This window comes from Pelodiscus sinensis, chromosome 27 (genome assembly GCF_052426305.1).
Source record: "Pelodiscus sinensis isolate ZL-2025 chromosome 27, ASM5242630v1, whole genome shotgun sequence".
NCBI lineage: Eukaryota > Metazoa > Chordata > Testudines > Trionychidae > Pelodiscus > Pelodiscus sinensis.
This window is the reverse complement of record NC_143078.1, coordinates 13,474,064-13,495,277: the sequence shown is the minus strand read 5'-3', so window position 1 is coordinate 13,495,277 and position 21,214 is coordinate 13,474,064. Positions and strand designations below refer to the sequence as shown.

Genomic DNA, 21,214 nt, shown 5'->3' with positions numbered 1-21,214 from the left:
TGCCTGGGGGGGGCACTGTGCCCCTGCCTCTGCCTGGGGGGGGTACTGCCCCTGCCCCAGTGTTCTGCCGCGTCCCCTCCCGCCCGCCTCTGCCGGGGGGGGCACTGTGCCCCTGCCTGGGGGGGGGGTACTCTGCCTCTGCCTGGGGGGGGACACGTCCCCGCCCCTGCCTCTGCCTGGGGGGCGTACTGCCCCTGCCCCAGTGTGTCTGCCGCCTCCCGCCCGCCCCTGCCTTGGGGGGGCACTGTGCCCCTGCTTCTGCCTGGGGGGGCACTGCCACTGCCCCAGTGTGTCTGCCGTGTCCCCTTCTGGGCACTGTGCCCCTGCCTTGGGGGGGGGCAGTTCTCACGCCCGCACCTTGCTACGGGCTGGGCTGCAGGCCCCAGTTCAAGTCAGTGGGGCTTCGGCCTGTGCTGAGAACAGGCCCGCGCTCAGTCAGGCACCAGCGGGGGGACTGTCACGGGCCCAGGCTGCCGGTCACGGGCGGGGGCCTCGCCTGGACCCCGCTGGATTTCCCTGGGCAGGCGGGGAGGACGCTTAGAGGCGCTGTTGCCCCAGACGGACGCGCCTCCCTGGACGGCCCCGCAGCGGCTGAGCGCAGCGCCCCCTTGGTTGGACTCGGGGGGCGGGGGGGGGTGCAGTCCCCGTTCCTGTGTTTCTCTCGTGCACGTTTCCCCGGGTGGCTGGGCCCCGCAGTCACCCCGCGGCTTGGAAAAGGGGGGGGGTGCAGCCGACACCCACGACCTGCGTTGCGAGGGGGCATTAAAACACCGGCTGGGGGGTGGCTGGTTGGTGCGTTACGCGCCGCGGCGTGCAGCGGGTACGTGTCCATTCATCCTCCAGCTACCCAGTGCACAGCCCCGAGGGGGGGGTCAGACCGGGCTCCCCGTGGGGCTGGGGAGAGCGGAGCCGGGCGCTCCATGGGGGGGGGTCTGGCCGCCGCGGAGGAGCGGGGGGAGTATCCCGAGCACCGCGCGCCCCGCCCCGGGGTTGGCAGTTGGCCAGGCCCGGCGTGTCTCGAAGCTCAGGCTGCCGCAGGTGAGCGCGGGGGTCCCCTGTTCCCGGCAGCATGCGCGGAGTTTGTCCCCGCCCAGGGCCGGGCCAGTGGGGGGGGGGGGGGGCCGGCAGGGAGCCGGGGTCAGTGCCCCCCAGTCCCTTTGTAGAGCTGCCCGGCCACAGGGATCTGTGGACAGGAGTCCTGTGACCCCCAATGAAGTGGCCCTGGGGGCTGCAACAGCAGAGGGGGAGCTAACACCACTGCCACTTATGCCACCATTGCTCCGTGGACAGAGGACCTCCCGGCCACACTGCCCTGGCATGACACCCGCGGCGTGGGTGCACAAGTGCTGGTGATGCTGCACCGCCAGGTTTGAAGTGGTGGCCATTACAGGCGTCACAGTGTGGTTCAATGGCTCTCAGAAGAACCCCCCCCCCCCCTTGTACAAATTGTTTCAGCACCCTTCTCAGATGGAGTTACATCAGAGATGGATTTTTCCCTGGGCTTAGTCATTTAAACATTTCTTTTCAATGGGACACTCCAGTTCAATGACCCTCCTTTTTATCTTCAGTGTCATGGGTAATGTCAGTGGCTTTGATTCCTTCCTCTTGCCTTCATTATTCCTGTGTTTTTGACTGTCCATGATCAGGGTGACTGCATGGAGCCAGATGCTGAGACTGTCAGTGCTCCCAGGCAGCTAGGGAAGTACAAAATCAAGAGAGGCATATACACTGAGGAGCACTTTCAAAAGAACTATGAGAGAAACACACCCTCCCTAAGGAACAGGGACTTCATATTCCCCCGAGTCCAACGAAGGGTACACTGCCGGTGAGTAATATGCCAGGAATTATTTAGCAGATATGAAGAAGCTGAGGAGCCTGGTCAGGTACCAATCTAAACGCAACTACTGACCCTCCTGCTGCCCACAGCTCAGTACAAAAACACAGAGGGGACTGATACAAACCGAATCAAAGTGCCAAACCAGTGCTCTGTGTTTGGAGCAGCTAAGCAGAGACTGCTGTATGTGTTTGCCACCCAAGATGGAAAATGTTTTTGTGGCCCTCCAAACAACCAAGCAAAACAAAACAAAAGTCATCAAGCAAAAGTGTTGAGAAAAACACATACACCAAACAAGGATATGTGACTTCTGAATGGAAGATTTAGTGCCCACAAATCAGGGGTGGGGAACCTGGGGGCAGGATGCAGCCCCCAGATTGTATGAATCCAGCCCCCTTGGCTCATGACTCCCTTCCTGCCCCCAGCACTGGGGTGACCACACTAGCACTCTACCCCTGCCTCCCCCCCCCCATCCCTACCACCTCACCACAGGGCTTGAGCACACAAAATCTACTAGCCTGGACCCCCCTTAGGCTCTGGCGTGTGAGGAGGATGTGGGGAGTGTCTTTCTGCTTCTCATTTGGGGGCCATGTCAGTGAGAGTTGGGTGGAGATTTGCACTTTTCACCCACTAAATTTTCTGTAGGTCACCAGCCCCCGACCCAAAAAAGGTTCCTCACCCCTACCCCAAATGATAGTGTGCAGGGGGTCACCCACGTCTAAGGCCATGTGAGTCAAGCTTACCACAGCACTGGGAGAGTCGCTTCCAACAAACCACAATAGTCTGTTCATTTCACCGTTGTGATAATGGAGTACCTCTGCATAGTGTGGATGGATTCTGCTAATTGTTTCAGACTCCTCTGCACCTTCCTTCAATCCTAGCTGGCAGCCACAGACAAAAAGTTACACTGGTTTTTTTCTGGCAATTGTGTTTGCTATTTTGTTTAAATTCTCTCAAGTACCACGTTCAGTTCCCGACTAGAGATAAGATTTCCTAAGAGTATGGCAGAACTTGTACTACCTTCCTTCTGCCTTACTCTGTAGCTGTGTTGCTGCACTGTGATATTCCTGCTAGGATGGGTAAGGTGAGTATGCACATTCAGTATCAGTTAATATAACCCCAGCCTGTTCTTCCCATTCCGGACTTATATGCCACCTGGGCGCTCCAGTGGCGATTTAAAGCGTCCAGGGCTCTGGATGCTGCTGTGGCAGCGGTGGCTGGAAGTCCCAGGCTCTTTTGAATCACTGGGCCTGAGAGCAGTTGCCCTTTGCTGCCACCACCACCACTCGACAGCAGACCTACTTGGTTCTGTTCACTCCTTCCAAAGCATCTAGCACTGATTACTGTTAGAGGACAAGGTATTAGGTTTACATGGACTAGGGATGTTAAATATCGGTTAATTGAATAGTCGAGTAACCTCATGAATTCTTATCGGGTAGTCAACTAGTCAATAGTCCCCTTGCTGGCGGGGCTGGCAACCTCTGTATCAGAGGCAGCAGCACGAGGTGCCAGGCAGGAACTGGTCCACAGCAGCTTGGGGTAGCAGCAGACCCTATCTAGGGGGGTCGGAGCGCCTGGACACAGCACAAGCCAGAACTAAGTTGGGCTGCCTGACTCGTAATATACTTTAAATGAAGAGCCACAGGAGGGTTAGGTCCCGGACCCGGCGTGAGCCAGGACTGAGCTGGGCTGCTGGCCAGCCTGCTAAAATATTTACTTGCAAGGGAATGGGAGAGGGAAATGCGTGTAGTCTATAGCATTAATCTGTAAGCTTGTGCTTATTGATTAATCGGTTAATCGACTACACTATTACATCCCTAACCTGGACCATTAGTCTAATCCTAGTATGGCTGTACTTACATTCTTAAGAACATTAAGTCTGACATCCATTAGTCTGCCATTCCCATATTACAGAACATAGTACAGGAAACACATTGGACTGTTCCCTTGATAGATGGACTAGGTGACTAAAATTGTTTTTTGCCCCAGTTTTCAAGGATTTTACGATGTTCAGATTTCTACTTTCATCAGAATAGCAAGAATCAAAGCACTATCATCCTGTGACGGGGCATCCGAGCCCCGCACTCCCGCTGAAGCGCCACCGTCTCAGGGAGGAGGGCGAGCAGCACGACAGTGGCCCGACAGTGCGTGCGCCAGCACTCTGGGCCACTCGGACATGGCTGCAGGGAGTACGTGTGGGGTGGGGTGGGGTGAGAGGAGGTGTCTGCCGTGCGGCACGCTCGGCATCCTCTGTGGTGTGGCATTTAAAAATGGCACGCCGCATGAGCAAGGGGAGAGGAAGGAGGACAGCTGCGGGGAAGAGAGTCCCAGCAGCAAGGACCAAGAGGTGGAGGGTGGCTGCGGGGAAGGAAGTCCTGGCAGCAACGGCTGGAGGAGGGTAAGGGTGGAAGCCCTGAGCAAAAGCCTTCCAAGACTGGACCGTGAAGGAGCTGAGGACTTGGGCGACCAGCATGGCCTCTTGGAAAAGCCTGCGAGTTGATGTGTTACAGGCGGCATCCCCGTCAACCAAAGGGGGGAGTGCAGTTTTCTACCCCTCATGGCCCTGGGTCGGGTCCTGCTGGAGGTTTTGTTGGCAGTGTGCCAACTGAGGCACTGCAGAGGTGAATAGAGGCACCCTGAGGTGAATAAGGATATGATACTCAAAGAATATCGATTCGGCTGAGGGTACTAGGACCGCGGGTCTCAGGGCGAACCGCATGGAACACTGGTGAAACGGGTGGAGGGAACATAGCCAAATTGCAAGGACGGTGGAGGAAAACACCATCGAGTGCCCCTCCTTGGGGTAGGGGCTACAGAAAAGAGGGAGGTGCATGCTCTGTTCCCTGAGCACACCCCTACACTTCCACTTACTATCTGTGGTAACCAAGTAATTGGTGTGTTCAAAGTTACGGGATCTTAATTCAAAGACAAATGTGTACTAACCTTCTAATGGGTACATAAAATGCCTGCTATTGATTTGAATGGAATATAAGGGAATCAGACATAGGGATCACTATGTTGCATTCATATTATATTTCTACAGGGCCTGAAAATGATTAATCATGGCTCTATGAGTTCTGGGCATAAAAAGGACAAAGGCCTGGTAAGGAGCCACAGAGCTGGAAATACTGAACAACAGCATACACAGAACTCATTCGGTTCGTTTCAGATTCTCCTGGGCACGATTCAGGAAGATCATAGTCAAGATGTTTCCTGTCCTGAACTGGTTGTGTGCTTATCGAGTCAGAGAGTGGTTCCTGAGTGACATACATGCCGGCCTAAGTGTGGGGATGGTCCAGATTCCACAAGGTAAGCAAAGAAAATATTCTTCCCGATTACATGGTTTTTTCTATTTTTATTTATATCCCATTTTTCCTTCTTTCTCCCTAGGTTAATCAGAAATTTTTCTCTAGTCATTTAAGGTCCTAAAGTGGATAGAGTTTGTATATGTATGCTTTTGTGTATATGCAAGTGAAAGTATTTTTTTCAAGTTTGCATCTTGCATATATTCACACACTGATGTGGATAAACATGTTTGTACATGTGCAGGCTTAGCTTTAGGGGAAGAATTTAAAAGTCGCTTTTTCAGCTCGCATAGGTATGCTTGTGTAAATTTCCATATTCTTACCCGAGTATGGAAGCATGGCTCATGGTTCAGTAGTTAAGCTTGAGTTTGTTTGCTTCTTTATTTGCTTAAAGTAGGGATTCAATCTCTTTGTTATGTATGAAGAAAACAATGTATTCTCCCTAAAATTACAGCTTACAGAATACATTTTCTGAAAATTTACAATTAATGAGCTGAAATACACTTTTTTAAACAACAGATCCTTTGAGAGGGAGAAAAACCTAATCAATCTCTAAAAATTACTTCAATTAATTTGGGTTCAAAATTACTTTAATTAATTTGGTAATCAAAATCATAGGGCCATTGAATGATTTCATGAGATTGGTTGGATGCCCTGACTTTGTTTCCATTCCTTTATATGTTGGGAGGGTGGGGGTTAATTTAATCTGTACTCTGAATTGCTAGGATTTATAATGCTTGGTTCTGGGATAATTGTAACATCCCTGTAATAAATGTTACCCTAAATTACTGGCACCTATTCTCAGATTTTAGCCTCATTTTAACATAGTTTTTATTGGAGATTATACAATGGGCTCCAAGTTGACATCAAATATCCTTAACTGAATTTATAATTTGCTATGTACAGGCCTATACACATCTGCATACATATATCTGTGCGTGTATTCACTTGGGATGTCAACGTGTAGTCAACTACATGATTAACTGATAAGCCTGGGCTTACTGGTTAATTCTATTGACTACATGCACTTCCCCCTGCACCCCGTTGCTGCCTCTGTATCAGAGGCAGCAGGGGCGGAGAAAGCAGGCGCCAATACATTTGGGGAGCTGGCTTTTAAGACAGCTCGTGCAGAGCCGCCTGCACTCCTCCTGCCACCTCCCACGGAGGCAGAAACACGGGGCGGCAGACAGCAGCTGGCATGCATGGGAAGCTAGATTTTAAGCCGTCTCTCCGCACTTGCTAACTCCGCGGAGCAGTCTGCCCCCCCCTTGCTGCTTCCCACAGAGGCAGCGGGGGAGGAGGGTGCAAGGTGGGAGCACGTATCAGCTCCCACGGAGCTGCTTGCCCTCTGCACTGCTGCCTCTTTATCAGAGGCAGAGGGGGCAGGGGACAGGCAGGAGCCGGTGCTCATGGGGAGTCGGCTTAAAAGCTGGCTCCCTATGAGCATCAGCTCCCACCTGCCCTCCCTGCATGGAAACTTGTAACTGCTAGAATTTCAAGCTGTTACACATTTACACAAATACCTGATAGTTAACATCTCTAGTCTTCAGCATATACTTTCAAGCACAATATTGGATATACACAGAAACATACATGGGCTCCCAAACACGTATGCATACACCATGGACACCTTCTAAGGTTTAGTATTCTATTAGTGTCCTTTGTGACAATGAGGTTTACAGCTCATCTACAGGTGCCAATAATGTTGATCAGGACCTGCGGACCTTCATGAATGACTTAGCTCCAACTTCAAGAGCTAAAACTGAAACGAGACTATTTAGAAAATTTTTTATTGGTCAACACCCTTTAATTTGAATATATTAGAACCCTCATAGAATCCATCTTATGTTTCTAGTTTTTGGGTCATATCTAGAATCAGAAAGGACTTAATTATATTCAGATGTGTCTGAAATACCATGAGAACAGCTTACTTTTCAAAATTTCCATCCATTGGGGCTAAAATCTCAAAAACAATTCTCAGACTTCACTTTTAGAATAGTGATAGAAATGTAGCCGTGTTAGTCTGGGGTAGCTGAAGCAAAATGCAGGACAATGTAGCACTTTAAAGACTAACAAGATGGTTTATTAGATGATGAACTTTCGTGGGCCAGACCCACTTCCTCAGATCAAATAGTGGAAGAAAATAGTCACAACCATATATACCAAAGGATATATATTGTGTTCATTTTTTTAATTGTATCCCTTGGTATATATGGTTGTGACTATTTTCTTCCACTATTTGATCTGAGGAAGTGGGTCTGGCCCACGAAAGCTCATCATCTAATAAACCATCTTGTTAGTCTTTAAAGTGCTACATTGTCCTGCATTTTACTTCACTTTTAGTCATTCTGAACCGGAACCTAAGCTCTGATCTGGCCTCAAACCTAATCCTCATTTTAAATCTAACTCGGAGCTATATTTGAACACCTCCTCACCCATCTATAATTTACTAAATGAGTTGCAAAGAGAATTTGGTAGTCATCTCCTTTTGTAGAGCGGCTTGCTTCCAGTGAGCAGGAGCAAAACATCAGATTGCTGTGAACTGTATTTTTTTATACCCATCAGGGCAATTTAGCATCTGATTACCATTAAGGGGCCTAAGTGAAAGGAGTTTGTGGTTCCAAGTCCAGTTTCTCGTTAACACGGGTTCATGTCACAAAGCCACCGCTAGGTTTGGCACAAACAGTCCCCCTAGTTGTTAGTTTCAATTCTTGACGTTGCTGCAGAATGGATTATCAAGGCCAAACTGTCCTGTCACATCTGGAGGTGCTTTCTCCAGACGTAGATTTAGACGGTGAAGGGGCAGTGTGAGGGAACTGTGCATTGCTGCTTGCTGCCTGTGTTGTGTCTGTTCTAATGTAAAATACAGAGCTTCATTCTCCAAGGCTATCAGGCTGGCACTTTTCACCAGCAGAATTCCACTTCAAAAATAAAAAATAAATTAGAAGATAACGTCTCTCCAGGTATGCTTTGCTTTTAGAAATGTATGTTTTTCTCCAGGACTGTCAGGAGTTTTGTTAACACAGTTACCACTACCAATTGTCAATGGCTTCTATTCTGCATTTTGCTGCTCGTTGACTTATGTCATATTTGGGACCTCGCGCCATATCTCCATTGGTAAGTTTTACTCCTCTCTGTGAATTGGGTCTCCGGGACTTATGGGGTCATGTGCAGAGTTGTCATTAGAGCGTGTGGGAGGTGCCTATACCTATCTTTGTCTCATCTCATCTTACTTGTCAGTATGGTCTTGTCCAGTCACCTGCGTAGGTTTTGGTTCCAGTTCTGTACTGACTTGTGTGATCTTGAGCACATCACTTAGGATTCAACTGTGCACTACTGTGTTTGCCAGTCAGGGGCAACCTAGGCTAGTGAGTGGGTCGCATGAGGGGCCTCCCTTCATCTCAGTGGACTGCAAGATTGTCAAAACCAAGACGCTGTCTCAGGAATAGGGTAGTTTTGCTCACAGCACTTGAGCACCTAGAATTTGTGAGGGTGTGCCAATTGAACCATAGCAGCACTTTGAATGGATGCAGAGCTAGCGTGCGGCTCTGACAGTCAGCGTTGTGTGCAACCAGCACCCACCTCACTTCATGTGCTCTTGCTTTAAGTGCGTGTCATTTCAGTAATGCTGGTAGGAAAAAATTACGCGGAGAAAAACCAGCAGAATCGGGCAACCTCGTGCGTGGACAAGGGTAAACAAAATGTTTCACAGGCCACACACAGAACCCTGATGGGTCTCATGCAGTGGGGACTGACAGCTTCCATGGGCCTGCAGGCAAGGTCTGGGGGGGAGCTGGCTCTGCGCCCTGGAAGGGACAGGGCCTTAGGTGAAACGGGTGGGGCTGGGGCAGCCAGCCTTCAGCACTGACTGGATCATGGCACTGGATCCCCACCCCCAGCCCTCAGAGCTGTGCGGAGCGTGTGGTGATGCGCTCTGGTGATGATTTAAAGGGCTCGGGTTGTTGATGTTGCTGCTGCATCAGTAGCAGCAGCAGCAGCTGGGAGCCCTGGGCCCCTTTGAATCACCAGGCCCTGGAGAAAGTGCCCCCTTTCCCTGTTGGGCTGCAGGTTGCCCAACACTGTTTTATACCCACACAAGGTGTCTACTTGCTCCTTTGCTTGGGCTATCTGCATCACAGATACCTACACAAAGGAGAGAGCAAGAATGCCATGGCAGAGTAATCAGCAATAGGACTCACACAGAACACTCTTCCCTCCTCTCCCCTGTCGTCCCTGAAAGCGAATGTGGAACCAGACTGTGACCGAGTCAACATTTGGCTTCTGTTCTGCTTGTGGGGTCACGCAGCTGCCTGCCACTATTGCATTCTTAATGGTTCTACACTCTTCCTGAATGCATATGCAGGCCACCACATGGGAAAGAGAGCATTGAACAAAGAGATCAACACATGGATTGAAGATAGAAATCTGTGAGCCGATTTATTTTTGGCACTGGTTCTCATCCCAGATCTCTTTGTTTTCCCTTCCTTTCAGGCATTCAGCTAGATCTCAGTATACCATCTAGATGCAGTAATTATTTCTCGGTGATATAATTCTGAGATTACATTTTTTAGTAACAGATAAGTGATTTTGGGGTCTGGTTGTTCTGGTTTCTAAACATTTTCCCTTTAAGTGGATACAAAATGGACACCTGAATTACCTACACATTGCTCCTGCCAGCAAATGATCACCTTCTTAGAGTTGACATGGTGACTGAGTGTGTGGGGTGGAGCAGGGAATGAGGTGTCAGGCCTCTGCTATCTTCTTTTCCTGGCTTGGCCATTGCCACTGACTCATTGTGGCCTTTAACAAGTCATTTAAAATTTCTATGCCTCTGTTTCCTCATCAGTAAAATAGGCACAATAATATTTAAGTTCCTCATGAGCGTGTTTTGAGAATGAACTAATATTTGTGATCCACTGAGAATGGCACCCATCTAAGAGGAAAATCTTTCTTCGTGATGTTGTGTTGGTTCTACAGATCCCTGCTGTGTGATTGTTTGTCATGTAATATGACAACAGAACCAGTTTCAAAGTGATTAGCTAGTGAGAGAATGTGCACATGCTCTTATAGTGATAGAAATGTAGCCGTGTTAGTCTCCATTGGTAAGTTTTACTCCTCTCTATGAATTGGGTCTCCGGGACTTATGGGGTCATGTGCAGAGTTGTCATTAGAGCGTGTGGGAGGTGCCTATACCTATCTTTGTCTCATCTCATCTTACTTGTCAGTATGGTCTTGTCCAGTCACCTGCGTAGGTTTTGGTTCCAGTTCTGTACTGACTTGTGTGATCTTGAGCACATCACTTAGGATTCAACTGTGCACTACTGTGTTTGCCAGTCAGGGGCAACCTAGGCTAGTGAGTGGGTCTCATGAGGGGCCTTCCTTCATCTCAGTGGACTGCAAGATTGTCAAAACCAAGACGCTGTCTCAGGAATAGGGTAGTTTTGCTCACAGCACTTGAGCACCTAGAATTTGTAAGGGTGTGCCAACTGAACCGCTTTTACACCCTTGGCGCCTTGAAGAGGCAGCGCGTGAGGAGTCTGGGATCAGCTGGAATACCCAGCTGTTCCCCAGCTCTGCGTTACGCTGCCCCTTTGAAGTGCCAATCCGGCGCTTCAAAGGAGCAGCAGAACCTGAAGCTGGGGATCAGCTGGGCACTCCAGCTGATCCCTGGCTCCTAATGCGCTGCCCCTTTGAAGCACCGGAGTGGCACTTCAAAGGGGCAGTGCAGCATTAATGCCTGCAGTTAACACATTAAAAAATTAATGCATTAATCCTGCGTTGCGTTAAACGGGGGTGTTATCGCAGATCAGTTGACAGCCCTAGTCTAGTAGTAAGTTCATAGGGTTTCCTCACATAGTTTGGTTTTGAGTTTAGACTATGAATCTTAGATCTTTTGTTTCTCCCTTTAATCAGATGAGGGAGAAAAGAGTCAGGATTCAGGATTTCTTACCCAGACTAAATATTACTATGAAGAAGGTTTCTCTGGATCTTGACCTAAGAAAGAATCCTTTGATCTTTTGGAAAAAGATTCTGTTTCTGTTATGCCAAGCAGCTCTTTCAGATTCCTACCTATGAAGTCCTTGAATCCAAGAGAAAAGGATTATATCACATGATTATTGGAGGTTTTCCTGGAATTGAACTTGGCCATAGATCTTTCAACCCTGAGGACAAGAAGTCTGAGTTCCTTGTGAATAAAGCACTTAGGTTCTCTAGAAGACCTGGGCACTCATTAGATTCACTTCTACTTCTGACAAGAAGACAACCCAGTAAATGGGAAAAGTAGCATCCAGAATTTGTGCACGACTATCCTGAATATGTAGAGATTAGGCAAAAGATTGTTTTGATTATGTCTCTGTGCAGACAGCACCATGGAGTTTATGGGTTGAGAGGTCCTACAGATTCCTCAGATCCTTTGATTTAGATCCCAGGAATCTGAGTTTGATGACTGTGATAGACTTCCATATTTGGGATTTGTAGGGAAAACAACATGGACAATGTTCCCTTTAATCTTTTCCATCCATGTGCAGAATACATTTTTATGTGCACTGAGGCATATGCAAATGTGCACCACCAACAGAAACACAAACCTAGCTGTGGGGGCTCTGCTAATCAGCTGAGCAGCATTTGAATTTCTCCTGAGCAGCTGCAGAGCACCCATCTTGCAAAGAACACTGGAAGAAGAAAAAGGGGTTATTTACAAAAGTAGCTTTCGATCTCTTACATGCTGCTTGTGCAAAGCTACACAACTCACTTTCTTCCACCTCCCCTTGAAACTAGAGATGAACTGTGAGGTCAACAGGGAATGGTTCTAAAATAATAGAGTAGCGGGAAGGGCACACAGACACACACACTCTTGAAGGCTGACTGCTTTGAAATGGACATCTCTGTCTGAGTGGCAGGACAGGCCACCTCCAAGTGGCTTGACAGAGGCAATATATTTGAAGATCAGCAGTTAATTTGGGTAATAAGTAACCTCTTTTTACTCCTTTTCTCTGCTGGGGATTTCTCCTTTGAGATTTCTCCTAGCTGATTGTTTGTGGATAGAAGTCTCTCTACTGAATCCAGAAGCTGGAATACTACAAGTAAAGACTGAGCAGAAACCAGTGAACCCATTATATTACAAAGGGCAAACTGGACATGAACCATTGCCCCATTGGTCAAAGGCCTAAGGGTCTTTGGTCAGAGACAAGTCTGCCGTAATGTAAATGGTAAAATGGTGAATAGCCACTGGATCGCAGTAAGTGGGTAAAGGGTGCCCTCTAGCTTTTGAGCCAGAACTACACTTCCTTCTTCTGCTAACTTCTTTCACATTCACTCTTCAGTCTGTATGACCGTGGGGTGAGCACCCATTTAAAGTCTGTATTGAAATAATCTTTAGTCGTGCATCTGGGCAACTTGATAGATCATGTGAGGTGGAGCAGATGGAGTCTGCTCTTGGTTGATCATCATATATTTGGGAATTTAGAGTGAGTGAGACAGAGTGGATCGATTTAAATCAAGGCCATTTAAATCACCAAAAATCATTGATTTAAATCAAATTACCAAAAAAGCTAAAACTGACTTGCAATTAATTTTGGAGTAAGCTCCATTGAACTTACTGGCACGTCTGTTTTTTGAGAAAACAAGTATAGAATGGGGTTCCCTTGGAAAAGTTTAGTTATGCTGAAATAAAATAAGGAATAGACTTATGGCATCACTATTATGGTCTGTGGCCATGATGTTCCAAAATAAGGGACACGTATAATGCAATATAAGAAAATGACACTCAGTGGCAACTGTCAGCTCTACATTTCTCTTACTGCTGCTTTCTGTATTGTATGCTTAAGGGGCAGATTATAAACTTTGTTAACTAATTAATCAAGTCATAAGGATTAGATAAGCTAAACTTTTTTTTTGGCTACATGCAACACAGCAAGCAACTTGGGAATTTACTTTTAAAATCACACTTATACTAAAAGGCATAGAGAAAGTTTTGAAGAACGAATGATACAGTGCAAAGTGAACTATTTAAGTTATTAACCAATTGATCCACTCAACCACATCCACATCTTCGTCTACATCAGGGGTGGGCAATAATTTTTGAAGGGGGGGGGGCACTCCAAGAATTTGGAAAGTGGTTGAGGGCCATGTTCTTCCATATTAATGGAGGAGGTTCGGGGTATGGGCTGGAGGCTGGGTGCAGAAGGGAGTTTGGGGTAAGGGACTGGGGTACAGGAGGGCCTGTGGGGCTGGGAGGGAGTTTGGGTGAAGAAGGCAGTTGTGACCTGGGTTAGGGGATTAGGGTGCAGGGGTTCGGGTTGTGACTTTGGGCAAAAGACAGCTGTGACCTGGGGAAGGGGACTAGGGGGGTGGAGAGTTTGGGTTTGGGGACCTAGGGCAGGGGACTGGGTTGCAGGGGTTTGGGTTGTGACCTGCGGCATGGGATTGGGGTGCAAGATCTGAGAGGGGCTATGGGGGAAAGAAGGGAGCAAAGAGTTTGGGTTGTGACCTGGGGCAGGGTATGGAGTACAGAGTCTGGGAGGGGAAATGGGGACAGAAGGGGAACAGAGGGTTTGGGTTATGTGGGGAAGGAGGGCAAAGGGTTGGAGTGTCAGAAACAGGCTGTGACTGGGGGACTTATCTGCTTGACTCCCAGCCAGCAGCCTTCCCAAGCAGACTCTCTGCCTGCCCTTTCCCGCCCCGGCTGCAAGGGCCATGTGGTGTTTGAACAGTTACGAACATGAGGGAAGGGTTCTTCCTAAGCTGCCTGTTGACAACAGCCGCATTTCTCAGAAGGCATGAAGGGCAGGCAGGGAATCTGCCCGAGTTTCCCCACTGCATCTGCAGGCCAGATCTGGTGGCTTGGTGGGCCGAATCCGGCCCGTGGGAGGGTATTTTTCCCAGGCCCGATCCCATCATTTTCTCCCAATAAGCAGCTTTTCTTGTGATGTTTCCTTCTTGCAACTAGGGGTATGTCTACACTACAAAGTTAGTTCGAACTAACGGACGTTAGTTCGAACTAACTTTAATAGGCGCTACACTAGCGCTCCGCTAGTTCGAATTTGAATCGAACTAGCGGAGCGCTTAGTTCGAACTAGGAAAACCTCATTTTACGAGGACTAACGCCTAGTTCGAACTAGCTAGTTCGAACTAAGGGCTGTGTAGCCCTTTAGTTCGAACTAGTGGGAGGCTAGCCCTCCCCAGGTTTCCCTGGTGGCCACTCTGGCCAACACCAGGGAAACTCTATGCCCCCCTCCCGGCCCCGGACCCCTTAAAGGGGCACGGGCTGGCTACGGTGCCCGTGCCAGGTGCAAGCCTGCCAGCACCCAGCTAGCAGACCCTGCACCTGGCACGGCACAGAGCCACCCACCCGATGCCCCCCAGCCCACCCCCTCTTGCCGGGACCAGGCTGGCGGCTCCCGGGAGCTTGCCCTGGACCGCAAGAGGCGGGCACCTTCCTGGGCTAGTGCGGACATCGTGGACCTCGTCCACGATCTCCTCACTAGGCACAGGAAAGTGGCCGTCTAGGGCAGGAGAGCTGCCAGCCTGGCCACCCAGGACCAGGTGTGCATGAAAATCAAGGGGGTCCACTGAGACCCCCGACCCTGAGCCCTGAGCTTACAATGGCCGTACTGGGTCAGACCAAAGGTCCATCTAGCCCAGTAGCCTGTCTGCCAACAGCGGCCAACCCTAGGGACCCTGGAGGGGATGGACCGAAGACAATGACCAAGCCATTTGTCTCGTGCCATCCCTCTCCAGCCTTCCACAAACTTTGGGCAGGGACACCACTCCTACCCTCTGGCTAATACCACTCCATGGACCCAACCTCCATCACTTTATCTCACTTCCCTTTAAACTCTGTTCTAGTTGTAGCCTTCACAGCCTCCTGCAGCAAGGAGTTCCACAGGTTAACTATTTGCTTTGGGAAGAAGAACAACTTTCTCTTACTAGTTTCAAGCCTGCTACCCATTCCTTTCCTTTGGTGTCCTCTAGTCCTTCTTTATGGGAACTAATGAAGAACTTTTCTGTATGCACCCTCTCCACCCAACTCCTGCTTTTAGAGCCCTCTATCCTGTCCCCCCTCCGTCTCCTCTTTTCTAAGCTGAGAAGTCCCAGTCTCTGTAGCCTCTCTTCATATGGGACCTGTTCCCAACCCCTGATCATGTTAGTTGCCCTCCCCTCTCCCAGCCTTTCTCTTCCCCTCTCCCACCTCCTTTTCCCAGTCTCCCCCAGTTTTTTTTCAATAAAGACAGAGTCAATGTTGGAAGAAACGTTATCTTTATTTTGTACATCAATAAGAAGGGGGGCTAAGGAAGGGTAAGTGGAAGGAGGTGAGGGAGGAATGGGGTACGAGCCCCCGATGGGGAGGACTGGGCTGGCTCTGCGGGCTTCTGGGGGTGGAAGCTCTCCTGCAGCCCCCCAATTACTCCCTCTCCGCAGATGGCAGCCTGCGGCAAGTGCAGCCGGGCTGATGGCCGAGTGGTGTGATGTGCCCAGTGTGGGCACTCAGGGCACTCCAAGCCAGAACTTCTTTGCAAGCGGGGCACCCCTTAGAACTGTGTGTCCGGGGTGGGGGTCGGGACCCTTTAAGCGCAGCCCTCGGCTAGCCTGAGACAGCATCTCCATGCTCTAAGTCCTCCTTTTATGCCCTGCCGGCACTGCTTCCGGCCATCCTTAAGCCCTGTTCAGAGTCCACTCAATGTGGACTTACTAGTTCGAACTAGCAAAACGCTAGTTCGAACTAGTTTTTAGTTCTAGATGCGTTAGTTCGAACTAGCTTAGTTCGAATTAACTAATTCGAACTAAGTTAGTTCGAACTAGCGCTGTAGTGTAGACGTACCCTAGGTCCTGCATCTTCTTCTGGCACTGCTCACACTTGACACATTTTCCTTTTTTACCCAGGGAATGAATTTCTTCACAATATTCCCAGATAGGACTCTGATGCCCAGAAGCCATGACAGTTTTTCTGTGGCAAAAGTGTTGGGGAATATAGGAAGCTGCGTGTGTGCTGAATAATGCCTTCCCCTTTTCTTTCCAGTCCACCCCATTGTTCCTTTCTAGTCTGCCTCCATCCTTTCCTATATACTGTCTCTCTGACTTTAAGACAGTGTCTTAACTAACTCCTCTGCTGTGCTTGGCCAACGTCCATCACCACATAAGCACAGAACAAAAACAATCCTATCAAGAATGTGTCTCTGCACATTACTGTTTCGTCTGCTGAGGAACTGAAATTGGAAGCCCAGAACCTTGAAGAAGCAAGAGCTAGTAGTTAGTTTGGACAGACTTGAGCCACTAATTCCTTTTTATGAGACTGTAAGTGTATGTATAGCATTTTTGTGATACAGTTAATCATAACTGTAATTTTTAAATACAAATTAGTATTTTACTGATGTTTTTAAAAAATAAAAAACAGATTTAAATAAAAAACAATTTAAATACAATCCCCTTTTTTATTCAAAAAAAATCATTGATTTTTATCCATTCTGGAGTGAGAATCAGTATTTGAGACTTGATTCAACACACGATTTTATACAACTTTTAAAAGGTGTATGTTTGTGAGTGTATATACATCCACACGTACATATACATGGTCTTCTAGTGAATGGGTGAGAGTGAAAGATGGACTTGTGGCTGCAGGAAATCATGCAACCTTCATTTTCTGTTCTCTGGTCACAGGTTCATTTAGCATCCTGAATGCAATGGTGGCAGATGTTCTGAAGACTTTGAATTTCAGCCCTGTATTGATGGCTAATGGTACCTTTGCCAATTTCTCAGATGCAAATTTTATGAAGAGTTACATGGAAGCCTTGACACTTACTGCATCAACAACATTTCTGACTGGTATCATCCAGGTATGAGTTGTATTCATTTTAGCTCCCTATGGATATGGCCCACCTCACTAGTGGTGAGAAAGTTTAACCTCTTGGTAGCTCTAGTTCTCTGGTTTGTACCATGTCCACCTTGAACCAGAGAACTAGAGCTTGTTTGGAAGAGATCTTCCAGAAAAGCTTATTTTGAAAGAGAGCATCCACATGCAAAAAGCACAACACAATTGCGATGTGCTATTTTGAAAGATAGCGTCCACACGGATTGGATGCGATCTCGCACTTAAGGCCACCCAGAACCAGTTCAGGCAGGGCATTGGGGAGGGGGGGGCTATTGATGGAACTCACATGCCCATTCAGCTTGTGGCACAGTTTACGGATATCTTCGTTGGCTGGTCAGAGAAGATGCACAACGCCCATGTCTTCCACAACTCCAGGCTGTACCACAAGCTGGAAGCCAGCACTTTCTTCCCTGAGCGCAACATCGCGGTCAGGGAGGTTGAGATACCACTGTGCATTGTGGGGGACATGCCCTACTGCCATTGCTTATTCTGAAGCCATATACCAGCCACCTGGACCAGACCAAGGACCACTTCAGTGGCTGCCTGGGCAGGGCCCGCATGAATGCGCCTTCAGGCCCAGACGACAGGCACCGTGAGCTGCACTGTGGCTGGAGGCTCTGAGGGATGGCTTTCTGCAACAAGCCCTGTTCCCTGTGTCTGCAACTTTAAGAGCTGCCAGGGAACAGGAATATAGAGTTGTGATGAGTGTGGATGGAGTGGCCAGCAGGGCACCTGTAAGATTTCCTGGAGGCCTCTTTTTTCGAAATAACTCCCTATTCTGCATCCACACACGTCCTCTTCCAGAAAAGGGCTTATTCCTTGTGCCAGATTCCCACCACCTTCTATTTACAGAGCTTAAGTTTTTCCAGCAGCAAATTCAGCTACCTGCTTGGGGAGCACACACAGCTACTCTCTAGATCCTCTCCTTCACTTCCCCCTGGCTGCCTTATCTAGCCCGCTGGCTAATGAGGCCTACGGCTGCTTCCCATTAGCCTTTCAGGCCTGGGCTTGCTCAGCTAGCTGTAAGTGGCCTTTTCAGCCAGGCTGTAGTGGCAGAGCTCTGGTGTAGCCAGCAGTCTGTCACGCTGTACAAAGTGGGTGAGAAATGCCTAGCAGGCTGTTTTGTAGCATTTACATGCATTGTGCAACAAGTACAACTAAGCACACAGAGTGTAAGGCAGGGGAGAGTCTGGTGTTTGGAGAGGCTCCAAAGGAGCGGATCACTTTGGTGACTGGGCTCACTCCTTTTCATGCCACCTCTCCTCATTCCATGCTTGTCTTCCTTACAGTTGCTTTTAGGCTGCTTCTGCCTGGGATTTGTCACAACTTATCTGCCACAGACCCTCATTGATGCTTACCTTACTGCAGCAGCGCTGCACGTCATCGTTTCCCAGTTCTCCTTCATCTTTGGGATCGTGATCAACTTCCATATGGGCCCCCTGGCCATTTTTTACGTGAGTAAGCTGAAAGCTTGGTTCAGAGAAGTGCCTGCCTCTTGGAGGGGAAGGGGATGAACAGCTTCTGAAATTAAGACCGTTTCAGGATAAGTACTGAGAAACGCATGCCTCAATAATAGCTATGTTCACCCTTCCTGGGAGGGTGCATTATACAGGGTGTACGGATTTTTTGGAAGCTTGTAGAAGAATAGAGCTGGACAAAATATATTGTCCTCTACTCACTTTAGAAAATACGGTGAGAAGCATAAAGCTATACTTGTGCTGCTGTTTTCTGTATTGCTGTCTATAGAAAACGTGTGTACAATTTTGCTGTGTTCTCAGTAGCTCTCTCTCTCCTCCTATTAAAGGGCCTATCTGTTCAGATTCAAGTCATTCATTATCATCCTGTTAGACACTTATCAATGTGAAAAAGTTACAATATCTCCTTCTCATCCACTCTGTGATGTTTCCCTTTCAGAACCTGTTTCAGTACTGCATTGCGCTGCCGAAGGCTAATTCCACCAGTATATTGCTATTTCTGGTTGGCCTAGTCATGCTGAGGGTCAGCAATTGTATCAAAATAACTTACAAGCACAGCCCTGTTGCATTCCCTATGGAATTTCTCCTGGTAAGTGTTCTCCATATGTCCACTATGATAACTAAAATTAACAGAAACCAGCAAAGTCTCTCTATATGAAAAACACCTTGTTCTGGTGGTTAGGGCATGGAGCTGTGAGCCAGGAACTCTCATGTCCCATTATCTGCTCCGCCTCTAATTTGCTTTGAATAATTCACTTAATTTCTGTTTCAGTTCCTCCTGTGCCTCTCCCCATGATATAAAATACCCTTACCTTTCATTTACTTTTTATCTTTCTCTTTTTCTTCTCCCGCATCTTTTTATTAATGATCAAAAATATTAAATGTAAAAATTAGTTCAGAAAAGCCTGAAAGTAATACTGGCCATTTTGTTGGGCCAGGAGTCTGAAAGTTCAGTGGTTCAAAGGTACTTTCTCCAAAGAATATGGTACATAGAGTCCAACTCCAATTCACTTCATTGGAAGTGGAGGCTGTTCAGCACCTTGTAGAACAGAGTCCATTTCCAACCCAGGGAAATGACTGTAAACCCAGGGTCAGAGACTGTAAACTAGTTTCTATCCTGGTGAAAAAAAATGTTAACACTTTAGTGTTCCAAAATTACCAAGTAGGTAAGAAAATTGATTGTAATACCTACATTGATTGTAATGCCACAGCACAATCAGAGTCACTTGTAAGAAGCTCAGGCGTGCCTGTAGAAATATATTTTATTTAAAAGAACATTTTACAGGTTATTTCATGGTTCTCTCATATTTCCACTCAGAGAAAAAAAATCTGTCGATAGCGCCTGTAATTATTCCTGTGTAATTTTGAACACTCCTTGTTAAATTATGATAGAATTGTTTAAGAGCAAGTGTTTGGCTTTCTCCTCATCTTCCATTACCACAAACTAGAAATTGCTTTTCTTACAGAATATTTCTTAAGAAAGCATTTTGTAACATTTATGAATAGACATGTATGACTATTTTGCTCCTCCAAAATGTTACTCTTTATAAGTTTCCTGTTTTCTTTCCCAGATTATCACAATCACCATTATTGCTAACCATGTGCATCTGCATGCCGAATCCAGTATGGTTGTGGCCAAAATGGTTCCACACAGGTAGGCAATCTACAGTTATGAATGAGAGTTTAATGATATATATCTTTCAGTCTCCTGAAATCTGACTTTAGATGGTGACTTAAAAATGAAGATTCCTTTAGCCCATTGCCAACAATACTGTGGATGGCCCTGTAAGGAACACTGTTAATTCAAATTCATCATCTAAATCAGTGGTGTGCAGCCACTGGAGTTCTGTGTGTGACATTTTATTTACCAGGGCCCACACGAAGGGTTGCCAGATTCTGCTGGTTTTCATCCACATAGTGTTTTTTCCTACCAGTATTACAAAGTAAGAAGCACGTAACTTAGGGTACATGAAGTGAGGTGCGTGCATGCTGACTGCACACGAGATTGAGAGCCATGTGCTCCCTGTGCAACCAATCACAGCACTGCTACACTTCAATCAACACAACTTGCTTATTCTAGCTACACAAGTACAATGATCAAAACTGCCTTATTTCAGGAGACTGTCTTGGTTATAACAATCTTGTGATCTAGTCACTCATGCAGCCCATTTACTAGCCATTCATCAAGGAATTCTCATGAGATGGCAGTGAGCACCCCAACAAGATTCAGAGCATCCCCTGAAGGGTGCTAAATGTCATCAGCTGAGGTCCTGAACAAGGGGCCTGTACATCAGGCGCAGAAGAAGATTAAGACAGTTTATTCTCTGCTATTCCAGGTTTCTGCCTCCTACGCTTCCAGACTTATCAAATTTAAGCAGCATTGTAGCCCATGCCTTCTCCCTGGCTATTGTAAGCTATTTCCTTCTCATTTTTGTGGGAAAGAAGTATGCTTGTATTCACAACTACAACATCTCCAGCAACCAGGTAAAAAGACATGCTTCCTAGAACATCCAAACTGGAATGACTCATCACTAACCAAAACCACTAACTAGCTGGGAGTGTGGTGGGAGTCCTAGGGGCAGAGCAGAAATGCAGCATCTGAAGAAAGATAAATGTGAATAGTGGGAGGGAGGGGGGAGGTAAGGCTGGGCTAAAATAACTTCTACAACCTGACCTCTGTATATTCCTGGTTGAGGATGCACCCCCAACTTATGCCAGTGAATTTTGGAACCTG

The 21,214-nt window shown here is 47.7% G+C and overlaps 1 protein-coding gene across 2 annotated transcripts in view; it reads left to right on the top strand.

The window, feature by feature from the left end:
- Positions 1-273: 273 nt before the first annotated feature.
- Positions 274-21,214, top strand: part of SLC26A8 (solute carrier family 26 member 8) — a 35,915-nt gene continuing 14,974 nt past the window's right edge. Inside the window, exons 1-9 of one of the 2 annotated variants that reach the window (XM_075910171.2) lie at positions 274-820; positions 1,647-1,825; positions 5,004-5,143; positions 8,140-8,256; positions 16,795-16,970; positions 18,295-18,459; positions 18,920-19,069; positions 20,052-20,134; positions 20,817-20,964. In XM_075910171.2, coding sequence (XP_075766286.2) covers positions 1,656-1,825; positions 5,004-5,143; positions 8,140-8,256; positions 16,795-16,970; positions 18,295-18,459; positions 18,920-19,069; positions 20,052-20,134; positions 20,817-20,964 — 1,149 coding nt within the window. In that variant the 5' untranslated portion in view covers positions 274-820; positions 1,647-1,655. Of the gene's footprint in view, positions 821-879; positions 1,039-1,646; positions 1,826-5,003; positions 5,144-8,139; positions 8,257-16,794; positions 16,971-18,294; positions 18,460-18,919; positions 19,070-20,051; positions 20,135-20,816; positions 20,965-21,214 lie in introns of those variants that run through there. The other variant, XM_075910170.2, reaches the window with a different exon arrangement.